The 13,573-nt window shown below is 49.9% G+C and overlaps 1 protein-coding gene across 1 annotated transcript in view; it reads left to right on the top strand.

Annotated features, from left to right (window-relative positions):
• Positions 1-13,573, top strand: part of LOC142281093 (uncharacterized) — a 114,872-nt gene that overhangs the window by 81,652 nt on the left and 19,647 nt on the right. The window contains exon 2 of the mRNA XM_075332817.1: positions 3,187-3,531. Coding sequence (XP_075188932.1) covers positions 3,187-3,531 — 345 coding nt within the window. The remainder of the gene's footprint in view (positions 1-3,186; positions 3,532-13,573) is intronic.

Here is a 13,573-nt window from a genome sequence, read left to right as displayed (position 1 = left end):
GCAGAAATGAAGACCACGAGTACAGCACGAGTATCGCGAGATTACTCGGTACCCGCCGAGCAGCCCGAGTACAGCGATACTCGTGCGAGTACCGAGTAGTAACAAGCATGCTCGCTCATCACTACTGAGCACCCGAGCATGGTAGTGCCCGCTCATCACTAGTTACCAGTACAGAGCACCCGAGCATGGTAGTGCCCGCTCATCACTAGTTACCAGTACTGAGCACCTGAGCATGGTAGTGCCCGCTCATCACTAGTTACCAGTACTGAGCACCCGAGCATGGTAGTGTCCGCTCATCACTAGTTACCAGTACTGAACACCCGAGCATGGTAGTGCCCGCTCATTACTAGTTACCAGTACTGAGCACCTGAGCATGGTAGTGCCCGCTCATCACTAGTTACCAGTACTGAACACCCGAGCATGGTAGTGCCCGCTCATTACTAGTTACCAGTACTGAGCACCTGAGCATGGTAGTGTCCGCTCATCACTAGTTACCAGTACTGAACACCCGAGCATGGTAGTGCCCGCTCATCACTAGTTACCAGTACTGAGCACCTGAGCATGGTAGTGCCCGCTCATCACTAGTTACCAGTACTGAGCACCCGAGCATGGTAGTGTCCGCTCATCACTAGTTACCAGTACTGAGCACCCGAGCATGGTAGTGTCCGCTCATCACTAGTTACCAGTACTGAACACCCGAGCATGGTAGTGCCCGCTCATTACTAGTTACCAGTACTGAGCACCCGAGCATGGTAGTGCCCGCTCATCACTAGTTACCAGTACTGAGCACCCGAGCATGGTAGTGCCCGCTCATCACTAGTTACCAGTACTGAGCACCCGAGCATGGTAGTGTCCGCTCATCACTAGTTACCAGTACTGAGCACCTGAGCATGGTAGTGCCCGCTCATCACTAGTTACCAGTACTGAGCACCCGAGCATGGTAGTGTCCGCTCATCACTAGTTACCAGTACTGAGCACCTGAGCATGGTAGTACCCACTCATCATTAGTTACGAGTACAGAGCACCTGAGCATGGTAGTGCCCGCTCATAACTAGTTACCAGTTCTGAGCACCTGAGCATGGTAGTACCCACTCATCATTAGTTACGAGTACAGAGCACCCGAGCATGGTAGTGCCCGCTCATCACTAGTTACCAGTACTGAGCACCCGAGCATGGTAGTGCCCGCTCATCACTAGTTACCAGTACTGAGCACCTGAGCATGGTAGTGCCCGCTCATCACTAGTTACCAGTACTGAGCACCCGAGCATGGTAGTGCCCGCTCATCACTAGTTACCAGTACTGAGCACCCGAGCATGGTAGTGCCCGCTCATCACTAGTTACCAGTACTGAGCACCTGAGCATGGTAGTGCCCGCTCATCACTAGTTACCAGTACTGAGCACCCGAGCATGGTAGTGTCCGCTCATCACTAGTTACCAGTACTGAGCACCCGAGCATGGTAGTGCCCGCTCATCATTAGTTACGAGTACAGAGCACCCGAGCATGGTAGTGCCCGCTCATCACTAGTTACCAGTACTGAGCACCCGAGCATGGTAGTGCCCGCTCATCACTAGTTACCAGTACTGAGCACCTGAGCATGGTAGTGCCCGCTCATCACTAGTTACCAGTACTGAGCACCCGAGCATGGTAGTGCCCGCTCATCACTAGTTACCAGTACTGAGCACCCGAGCATGGTAGTGCCCGCTCATCACTAGTTACCAGTACTGAGCACCCGAGCATGGTAGTGTCCGCTCATCACTAGTTACGAGTACTGAGCACCCGAGCATGGTAGTGCCCACTCATCACTAGTTACCAGTACTGAGCACCCGAGCATGGTAGTGCCCGCTCATCATTGGTTACGAGTACAGAGCACCCGAGCATGGTAGTGCCCGCTCATCATTAGTTACGAGTACAGAGCACCCGAGCATGGTAGTGCCCACTCATCACTAGTTACCAGTAAAGAGCACCCGAGCATGGTAGTGCCCGCTCATCACTAGTTACCAGTACTGAGCACCTGAGCATGGTAGTGCCCGCTCATCACTAGTTACGAGTACAGAGCACCTGAGCATGGTAGTGCCCACTCATCACTAGTTACCAGTACTGAGCACCCGAGCATGGTAGTGCCCGCTCATCACTAGTTACCAGTACAGAGCACCCGAGCATGGTAGTGTCCGCTCATCACTAGTTACCAGTACTGAGCACCCGAGCATGGTAGTGCCCGCTCATCACTAGTTACCAGTACTGAGCACCCGAGCATGGTAGTGCCCGCTCATCACTAGTTACCAGTACTGAGCACCCGAGCATGGTAGTGCCCGCTCATCACTAGTTACCAGTACTGAGCACCCGAGCATGGTAGTGCCCGCTCATTACTAGTTACCAGTACTGAGCACCTGAGCATGGTAGTGCCCGCTCATCACTAGTTACCAGTACTGAGCACCCGAGCATGGTAGTGCCCGCTCATCACTAGTTACCAGTACTGAGCACCTGAGCATGGTAGTGCCCGCTCATCACTAGTTACCAGTACTGAGCACCTGAGCATGGTAGTGCCCGCTCATCACTAGTTACCAGTACTGAGCACCCGAGCATGGTAGTGCCCACTCATCACTAGTTACCAGTACTGAGCACCCGAGCATGGTAGTGCCCACTCATCACTAGTTACCAGTACTGAGCACCCGAGCATGGTAGTGTCCGCTCATCACTAGTTACCAGTACTGAGCACCCGAGCATGGTAGTGCCCACTCATCACTAGTTACCAGTACTGAGCACCCGAGCATGGTAGTGCCCGCTCATCACTAGTTACCAGTACTGAGCACCCGAGCATGGTAGTGTCCGCTCATCACTAGTTACCAGTACTGAGCACCCGAGCATGGTAGTGCCCGCTCATCACTAGTTACCAGTACTGAGCACCCGAGCATGGTAGTGCCCACTCATCACTAGTTACCAGTACTGAGCACCCGAGCATGGTAGTGCCCACTCATCACTAGTTACCAGTACAGAGCACCCGAGCATGGTAGTGCCCGCTCATCACTAGTTACCAGTACTGATCACCCGAGCATGGTAGTGCCCGCTCATCACTAGTTACCAGTACTGAGCACCCGAGCATGGTAGTGCCCGCTCATCACTAACCCTAATTACATCCCATTATCTGTAAAGTGCCATAGTGACGCTGATCTCCTCTTCTCTTCCAGACCTGGCACTCGCCTCCTCCGCTCGGGTTCTGACATTTTTCGCTGGGGAGTCGGTGACTTTCAGTTGCTCAGATGAAACCAACAGAATTAGAAATGTGTCACAGATTACAGTGATCGTCTGGAGGAAAGAAAACGGATCTCACCCTCTACATTATATATCAGACGGTGGAAAAAATGTATCAAACTTCACAGACCCCAGAATCTCCTTCCTGAGCACAGAAATCCCCCCGATGCTCCGAATAAGAGACGTCCGACCCGAGGACGCCGGGAATTATACCTGTGAAATTACTGCAGTAGTGACTCCATCAGGAATAATCCGCACATCCTGGACTCTTCACATCACAGGTGGGTTACATATAACAGTGTAACCGCAGATCCCCCATAACAGAGCGTCATCTTACAGATCCCCCATAACAGAGCATCATCTACAGATCCCCCATAACAGAGCATCATCCACAGATCCCCCATAACAGAGCGTCATCCACAGATCCCCCATAACAGAGCATCATCCACAGATCCCCCATAACAGAGCGTCATCCACAGATCCCCCATAACAGAGCGTCATCCTACAGATCCCCCATAACAGAGCATCATCTACAGATCCCCCATAACAGAGCATCATCCACAGATCCCCCATAACAGAGCATCATCCACAGATCCCCCATAACAGAGCGTCATCCACAGATCCCCCATAACAGAGCATCATCCACAGATCCCCCATAACAGAGCATCATCTACAGATCCCCCATAACAGAGCATCATCCACAGATCCCCCATAACAGAGCATCATCCACAGATCCCCCATAACAGAGCGTCATCCACAGATCCCCCATAACAGAGCGTCATCCTACAGATCCCCCATAACAGAGCATCATCTACAGATCCCCCATAACAGAGCATCATCCACAGATCCCCCATAACAGAGCATCATCCACAGATCCCCCATAACAGAGCGTCATCCACAGATCCCCCATAACAGAGCATCATCCACAGATCCCCCATAACAGAGCATCATCTACAGATCCCCCATAACAGAGCATCATCTACAGATCCCCCATAACAGAGCATCATCTACAGATCCCCCATAACAGAGCGTCATCCACAGATCCCCCATAACAGAGCATCATCTACAGATCCTCCATAACAGAGCGTCATCCACAGATCCCCCATAACAGAGCATCATCCACAGATCCCCCATAACAGAGCATCATCTACAGATCCCCCATAACAGAGCGTCATCCACAGATCCCCCATAACAGAGCATCATCTACAGATCCCCCATAACAGAGCATCATCTACAGATCCCCCATAACAGAGCGTCATCCACAGATCCCCCATAACAGAGCGTCATCCACAGATCCCCCATAACAGAGCGTCATCCTACAGATCCCCCATAACAGAGCATCATCTACAGATCCCCCATAACAGAGCATCATCCACAGATCCCCCATAACAGAGCATCATCCACAGATCCCCCATAACAGAGCGTCATCCACAGATCCCCCATAACAGAGCGTCATCCTACAGATCCCCCATAACAGAGCATCATCTACAGATCCCCCATAACAGAGCATCATCCACAGATCCCCCATAACAGAGCATCATCCACAGATCCCCCATAACAGAGCGTCATCCACAGATCCCCCATAACAGAGCATCATCCACAGATCCCCCATAACAGAGCATCATCTACAGATCCCCCATAACAGAGCATCATCTACAGATCCCCCATAACAGAGCATCATCTACAGATCCCCCATAACAGAGCGTCATCCACAGATCCCCCATAACAGAGCATCATCTACAGATCCCCCATAACAGAGCGTCATCCACAGATCCCCCATAACAGAGCGTCATCCACAGATCCCCCATAACAGAGCATCATCCACAGATCCCCCATAACAGAGCATCATCTACAGATCCCCCATAACAGAGCGTCATCCACAGATCCCCCATAACAGAGCATCATCTACAGATCCCCCATAACAGAGCATCATCTACAGATCCCCCATAACAGAGCGTCATCCACAGATCCACCATAACAGAGCATCATCCACAGATCCCCCATAACAGAGCATCATCCACAGATCCACCATAACAGAGCATCATCTACAGATCCCCCATAACAGAGGATCATCTACAGATCCCCCATAACAGAGCGTCATCCACAGATCCACCATAACAGAGCATCATCTACAGATCCCCCATAACAGAGTGTCATCCACAGATCCCCCATAACAGAGCATCATCCACAGATCCCCATAACAGAGCGTCATGCGCAGATCCACCATAACAGAGCGTCATCTACAGATCCCCCTTAACAGAGCGTCATCCACAGATCCCCCATAACAGAGCATCATCCACAAATCCACCATAACAGAGCGTCATCTACAGATTCCCCATAACGGAGCATCATCTACAGATCCCCCATAACAGAGCATCATCCACAGATCCCCCATAACAGAGCGTCATCCACAGATCCACCATAACAGAGCGTCATCCACAGATCCCCCATAACAGAGCGTCATCTACAGATCCCCCATAACAGAGCGTCATCCACAGATCCCCCATAACAGAGCGTCATCCACAGATCCCCCATAACAGAGCCTCATCCACAGATCCCCCATAACAGAGCGTCATCTACAGATCCACCATAACAGAGCGTCATCCACAGATCCCCCATAACAGAGCGTCATCTACAGATCCCCCCATAACAGAGCGTCATCCACAGATCCTCCATAACAGAGCGTCATCCACAGATCCCCCATAACATAGCGTCATCTACAGATCCCCCATAACAGAGCGTCATCCACAGATCCCCCATAACAGAGCGTCATCCACAGATCCCCCCATAACAGAGCGTCATCCACAGATCCCCCATAACATAGCGTCATCCACAGATCCCCCATAACATAGCGTCATCCACAGATCCCCCATAACAGAGCGTCATCCACAGATCCCCCATAACAGAGCGTCATCCACAGATCCCCCCATAACAGAGCGTCATCCACAGATCCCCCATAACATAGCGTCATCCACAGATCCCCCATAACAGAGCGTCATCCACAGATCCCCCATAACAGAGCGTCATCCACAGATCCCCCCATAACAGAGCGTCATCCACAGATCCCCCATAACATAGCGTCATCCACAGATCCCCCATAACATAGCGTCATCCACAGATCCCCCATAACAGAGCGTCATCCACAGATCCCCCATAACAGAGCGTCATCCACAGATCCCCCCATAACAGAGCGTCATCCACAGATCCCCCATAACATAGCGTCATCCACAGATCCCCCATAACAGAGCGTCATCCACAGATCCCCCATAACAGAGCGTCATCCACAGATCCCCCCATAATAGAGCGTCATCCACAGATCCCCCATAACATAGCGTCATCCACAGATCCCCCATAACATAGCGTCATCCACAGATCCCCCATAACAGAGCGTCATCCACAGATCCCCCATAACAGAGCGTCATCCACAGATCCCCCCATAACAGAGCGTCATCCACAGATCCCCCATAACATAGCGTCATCCACAGATCCCCCATAACAGAGCGTCATCCACAGATCCCCCATAACAGAGCGTCATCCACAGATCCCCCCATAACAGAGCGTCATCCACAGATCCCCCATAACATAGCGTCATCCACAGATCCCCCATAACATAGCGTCATCCACAGATCCCCCATAACAGAGCGTCATCCACAGATCCCCCATAACAGAGCGTCATCCACAGATCCCCCCATAACAGAGCGTCATCCACAGATCCCCCATAACATAGCGTCATCCACAGATCCCCCATAACAGAGCGTCATCCACAGATCCCCCATAACAGAGCGTCATCCACAGATCCCCCCATAACAGAGCGTCATCCACAGATCCCCCATAACAGAGCGTCATCCACAGATCCCCCATAACAGAGCGTCATCCACAGATCCCCCATAACAGAGCGTCATCCACAGATCCCCCCATAACAGAGCGTCATCCACAGATGCCACACAGTAGTGCGTCACTCACAACCTCTATTAGATCCACTTTGTGCAGTTGGAGCAGATATGTAACCTTTAATAGTGAAGAATAAGCGGAATAACGTTCACAAAAAGGAGGCAAAGCAGCAATCAGAACATCAGGAAGTGGGTTAATTCCCTAGAAACGAGCGGTGTCACCTCTGATCGCTGCCAGTCCTGCTCTCCACAGCCCTGACACCCCCTAGACAGTGACCCCTGCTGAGAAAATGTAGTATTACATGGATGGACCATGGCTACTAAAATGAACCATCCTGTAGACCAGGGGGTCTAAAATTTGGCTGTTTATATGGGCCGCACATAGACATAAAAAATAATTTAAGGGGCTGCATTCTTTGCAGGATAAAGTGACATTTTTAGTAATACCATAGAATTTTTTCTATATACCATAGGATCGTTTTTTTTTGTTTTTTTTTTAATTGGCATTCATTGTGTGAGTTATGGTACAGTTTTATAGCTTGAATCATTACGGATGTGGCGATAACATGCACTTTTTTGTTTATTTTAGTTGCTATATGAAAAAACATTTTTGATGGTAACATTCTATTCCATGCTTTATTTAGAATTTATATATTTTTTTTTATTTTATCCCATTTTTGTAAGTAATATTGTTTTATGATTGGTACTATATATAAATTTAGTCAACATCTTGTGGTAATTTTCCTATGGGGTCCTCCTCTTATAGTAATGTGCCCCATCCTTGTCCCCATCCTGTAGTAATGTGCCCCATCCTTGTCCCCATCCTGTAGTAATGTGCCCCATCCTTGTCCCCATCCTGTAGTAATGTGCCCCATCCTTGTCCCCATCCTGTAGTAATGTGCCCCATCCTTGTCCCCATCCTGTAGTAATGTGCCCATCCTTGTCCCCATCCTGTAGTAATGTGCCCATCCTGGTCCCAATCCTGTAGTAATGTGCACATCCTTGTCCCCATCCTGTAGTAATGTGCCCATTCTGGTCCCCATCCTGTAGTAATGTGCCCCATCCTTGTCCCCATCTTGTAGTAATGTGCACATCCTTGTCCCCATCTTGTAGTAATGTGCACATCCTTGTCCCCATCCTGTAGTATTGTGCACATCCTTGTCCCCATCCTGTAGTAATGTGCCCATCCTTGTCCCCATCCTGTAGTAATGTGCCCCATCCTTGTCCCAATCCTGTAGTAATGTGCCCCATCCTTGTCCCCATCCTGTAGTAATGTGCCCCATCCTTGTCCCCATCTTGTAGTAATGTGCCCCATCCTTGTCCCCATCCTGTAGTAATGTGCCCAACCTTGTCCCAATCCTGTAGTAATGTGCCCCATCCTTGTCCCAATCCTGTAGTAATGTGCCCAATCCTTGTCCCAATCCTGTAGTAATGTGCCCCATCCTTGTCCCCATCCTGTAGTAATGTGCCCCATCCTTGTCCCCATCCTGTAGTAATGTGCCCATCCTTGTCCCAATCCTGTAGTAATGTGCCCCATCCTTGTCCCAATCCTGTAGTAATGTGCCCCATCCTTGTCCCAATCCTGTAGTAATGTGCCCCATCCTTGTCCCCATCCTGTAGTAATGTGCCCCATCCTTGTCCCAATCCTGTAGTAATGTGCCCCATCCTTGTCCCAATCCTGTAGTAATGTGCCCCATCCTTGTCCCAATCCTGTAGTAATGTGCCCCATCCTGATCCCCATCCTGTAGTAATGTGCCCCATCCTTGTCCCCATCCTGTAGTAATGTGCACCTCCTTGTCCCCATCCTGCAGTAATGTGCCCCATCCTTGTCCCAATCCTGTAGTAATGTGCACATCCTTGTCCCCATCCTGTAGTAATGTGTCAACCTTGTCCCAATCCTGTAGTAATGTGCCCATCCTTGTCCCCATCCTGTAGTAATGTGCCCCATCCTTGTCCCAATCCTGTAGTAATGTACACATCCTTGTCCCCATCCTGTAGTAACGTGCCAACCTTGTCCAAATCCTGTAGTAATGTGCCCAACCTTGTCCTCATCCTGTAGTAATGTGCCCATCCTTGTCCCAATCCTGTAGTAATGTGCCGAATCCTTGTCCCAATCCTGTAGTAATGTGCCCCATCCTTGTCCCAATCGTGTAGTAATGTGCCCATCCTTGTCCCCATCCTGTAGTAATGTGCCCCATCCTTGTCCCCATCCTGTAGTAATGTGCCCCATCCTTGTCCACATCCTGTAGTAATGTGCCCAACCTTGTCCCCATCCTGTAGTAATGTGCCCATCCTTGTCCCAATCCTCTAGTAATGTGCCCCATCCTTGTCCCAATCCTGTAGTAATGTGCCCCGTCCTTGTCCCAATCCTGTAGTAATGTGCCCCATCCTTGTCCCAATCCTGTAGTAATGTGCTCATCCTTGTCCCCATCCTGTAGTAATGTGCCCATCCTTGTCCCAATCCTGTAGTAATGTGCCCCATCCTTGTCCCAATCCTGTAGTAATGTGCCCCATCCTTGTCCCCATCCTGTAGTAATGTGCCCCATCCTTGTCCCAATCCTGTAGTAATGTGCTCATCCTTGTCCCCATCCTGTAGTAATGTGCCCATCCTTGTCCCCATCCTTTAGTAATGTACCCATCCTTGTCCCAATCCTGTAGTAATGTGCCCCATCCTTGTCCCCATCCTGTAGTAATGTGCCCCATCCTTGTCCCAATCCTGTAGTAATGTGCCCCATCCTTGTCCCAATCCTGTAGTAATGTGCCCCATCCTTGTCCCAATCCTGTAGTAATGTGCCCCATCCTGATCCCCATCCTGTAGTAATGTGCCCCATCCTTGTCCCCATCCTGTAGTAATGTGCCCCATCCTTGTCCCCATCCTGTAGTAATGTGCACCTCCTTGTCCCCATCCTGTAGTAATGTGCCCCATCCTTGTCCCAATCCTGTAGTAATGTGCACATCCTTGTCCCCATCCTGTAGTAACGTGCCAACCTTGTCCAAATCCTGTAGTAATGTGCCCAACCTTGTCCTCATCCTGTAGTAATGTGCCCACCCTTGTCCCCATCCTGTAGTAATGTGCCCATCCTTGTCCCCATCCTGTAGTAATGTGCCCATCCTTGTCCCAATCCTGTAGTAATGTGCCCCATCATTGTCCCAATCCTGTAGTAATGTGCCCCATCCTTGTCCCAATCCTGTAGTAATGTGCCCCATCCTTGTCCCAATCCTGTAGTAATGTGCCCCATTCTTGTCCCCATCCTGTAGTAATGTGCCCATCCTTGTCCCCATCCTGTAGTAATGTGCACATCCTTGTCCCCATCCTGTAGTAATGTGCCCATCCTTGTCTCCAGTAAGAATGTACTCATCTTTGTCCTTATCCTGTAGTAATATGCCACGTCCTTGTCCCCATCCTGTAGTAATGTGCCCCATCCTTGTCCCCATCCTGTTGTAATGTGCCCATTCTTGTCCCCATCCTGTAGTAATGTGCCCCATCCTTGTCCCCATCCTGTTGTAATGTGCCCATTCTTTTCCCCATCCTGTAGTAATGTGTCCATCCTTGTCCCCATCCTGTAGTTATGTGTCCATCCTTATCCCCTGTAAGAATGTTCCCATCCTTCTCCCCCTCCTGTAGTTGTATGCTCATCCTGGTCCCTTACTTGTAGTAATGTGTCCCATCCTTTTCCCAATCCTGTAGTGATGTGCAAACCTTGTCCAAATCCTGTAGTAATGTGCCCATCCTTGTCCCCATCCTGTAGTAATGTGCCCATCCTTGTCCCCATCTTGTAGTAATGTGTCCCTCCTTGTCCCCATCCTGTTGTAATGTGCCCATTCTTGTCCCCATCCTGTGGTAATGTGCCCATCCTGGCCTCCTTGTAGTATTGTCCCCATCCTGTAGTAATGTGTCCATCCTTGTCCCCATCCTGTAGTTATGTGTCCATCCTTATCCCCTGTAAGAATGTTCCCATCCTTCTCCCCCTCCTGTAGTTGTATGCCCATCCTGGTCCCTTACTTGTAGTAATGTGTCCCATCCTTGTCCCAATCCTGTAGTAATGTGCACATCCTTGTCCCCATCCTGTAGTAATGTCCCCACCCTTGTCCCCATCCTGTAGTAATGTGCCCCATCCTTTTCCCAATCCTGTAGTAATGTGCCCATCCTTGTCCCCATCCTGTAGTAATGTGCCCATCCTTGTCTCCTGTAAGAATGTACCCATCTTTGTCCTTATCCTGTAGTAATATGCCACATCCTTGTCCCCATCCTGTAGTAATGTGCCCATCCTTGTCCCCATCCTGTTGTAATGTGCCCATTCTTGTCCCCATCCTGTAGTAATGTGCCCATCTTTGTCCTTATCCTGTAGTAATATGCCACATCCTTGTCCCCATCCTGTAGTAATGTGCCCATCCTTGTCCCCATCCTGTTGTAATGTGCCCATTCTTGTCCCCATCCTGTAGTAATGTGCCCATCCTTGTCCCCATCCTGTTGTAATGTGCCCATTCTTGTCCCCATCTTGTAGTAATGTGCTCATCCTTGTCCCCATCCTGTAGTAATGTGTCCATCCTTGTCCCCATCCTGTAGTAATGTGCCCAACCTTGTCCCCATCCTGTTGTAATGTGCCCATTCTTGTCCCCATCCTGTGATAATGTGCCCATCCTGGCCTCCTTGTAGTATTGTCCCCATCCTGTAGTAATGTGCTCATCCTTGTCCGCATCCTGTAGTAATGTGTCCATCCTTATCCCCTGTAAGAATGTTCCCATCCTTCTTCCCCTCCTGTAGTTGTATGTTCATCCTGGTCCCTTTCTTATAGTAATGTGTCCCATCTTTGTCCTTATCCTGTAGTAATGTGCCCATCCTTGTCCCCAGTAAGAATTTTTCCTTCCTTGTCCCCATCCTGTAGTAATGTGCCCATCCTTGTCCCTATCCTGTAGTAATGTGCCCTTTCCTGGTCCCCATCCTGTAGTAATGTGCCCCATCCTTGTCCCCATCCTGTAGTAATGTGCTCCATCCTTGTCCCCATCCTGTAGTAATGTGCCCCATCCTTGTCCCCATCCTGTAGTAATGTGCTCCATCCTTGTCCCCATCCTGTAGTATTGTGCCCCATCTTTGTCCCCATCCTGTAGTAATGTGCTCCATCCTTGTCCCCATCCTGTAGTATTGTGCCCCATCTTTGTCCCCATCCTGTAGTAATGTGCTCATCCTTGTCCCCATCCTGTAGTAATGTGCTCCATCCTTGTCCCCATCCTGTAGTATTGTGCCCCATCTTTGTCCCCATCCTGTAGTAATGTGCTCCATCCTTGTCCCCATCCTGTAGTATTGTGCCCCATCTTTGTCCCCATCCTGTAGTAATGTGCTCATCCTTGTCCCCATCCTGTAGTATTGTGCCCCATCCTTGTCCCCATCCTGTAGTAATGTGCTCCATCCTTGTCCCCATCCTGTAGTATTGTGCCCCATCTTTGTCCCCATCCTGTAGTAATGTGCTCCATCCTTGTCCCCATCCTGTAGTATTGTGCCCCATCTTTGTCCCCATCCTGTAGTAATGTGCTCATCCTTGTCCGCATCCTGTAGTAATGTGTCCATCCTTATCCCCTGTAAGAATGTTCCCATCCTTCTTCCCCTCCTGTAGTTGTATGCTCATCCTGGTCCCTTTCTTATAGTAATGTGTCCCATCTTTGTCCTTATCCTGTAGTAATGTGCCCATCCTTGTCCCCATCCTGTAGTAATGTGCCCCATCCTTGTCCCCATCCTGTAGTAATGTGCTCCATCCTTGTCCCCATCCTGTAGTAATGTGCCCCATCCTTGTCCCCATCCTGTAGTAATGTGCCCATCCTTGTCCCCATCCTGTAGTAATGTGCCCCATCCTTGTCCCCATCCTGTAGTAATGTGCCCATCCTTGTCCCCTGTAAGAATGTTCCCATCCTTGTCCCTACCTGTAGTAATTTTCCCATCCTTGTACTCATCCTGTAGTATTGTGCCTCATCCTGTAGTAATGTTCCCCATCCTTTAGTAATGTACCCCATCAGTGTCCCCATGCTGTAATAATGTCCCTCATCCTGGTCTCCATCCTTTAGCAATGTGCCCATCTTTGTCCCCTGTAAGAATGCTCCCATCCTTGTCCTTATCCTGTAGTAATGTGCCCATCCTTGTCCCCTGTAAGTATGTTCCCATCCTTGTCCCCATCCTGTAGTAATTAATGTGCCCCATCCTTTTCCTCCTGTAGTAATATGCCCATCCTGGTCCCCTTCTTATAGTAATGTGACCATCCTTGTCCTCATCTTGTAGTAATGTCCTCATCCTTGTCCTCATCCTGTAGTAATGTGCCTATCCTGGTCCCCTTTTAGCAGTAACCTGCCCTATCCTTGTCCCCATCCTGGTCCTATCTTGTAGTAATGTGCCCCATCCTTGTCTGCATCCTGTTGTAATGCCCATCTTTATAGCAATGTCCCA

This window comes from Anomaloglossus baeobatrachus, chromosome 2, assembly GCF_048569485.1.
Source record: "Anomaloglossus baeobatrachus isolate aAnoBae1 chromosome 2, aAnoBae1.hap1, whole genome shotgun sequence".
NCBI classification, from domain to species: domain Eukaryota; kingdom Metazoa; phylum Chordata; class Amphibia; order Anura; family Aromobatidae; genus Anomaloglossus; species Anomaloglossus baeobatrachus.
The sequence above is the reverse complement of the archived record's forward strand: the minus strand, read 5'-3'. Positions and strand labels throughout refer to the sequence as shown.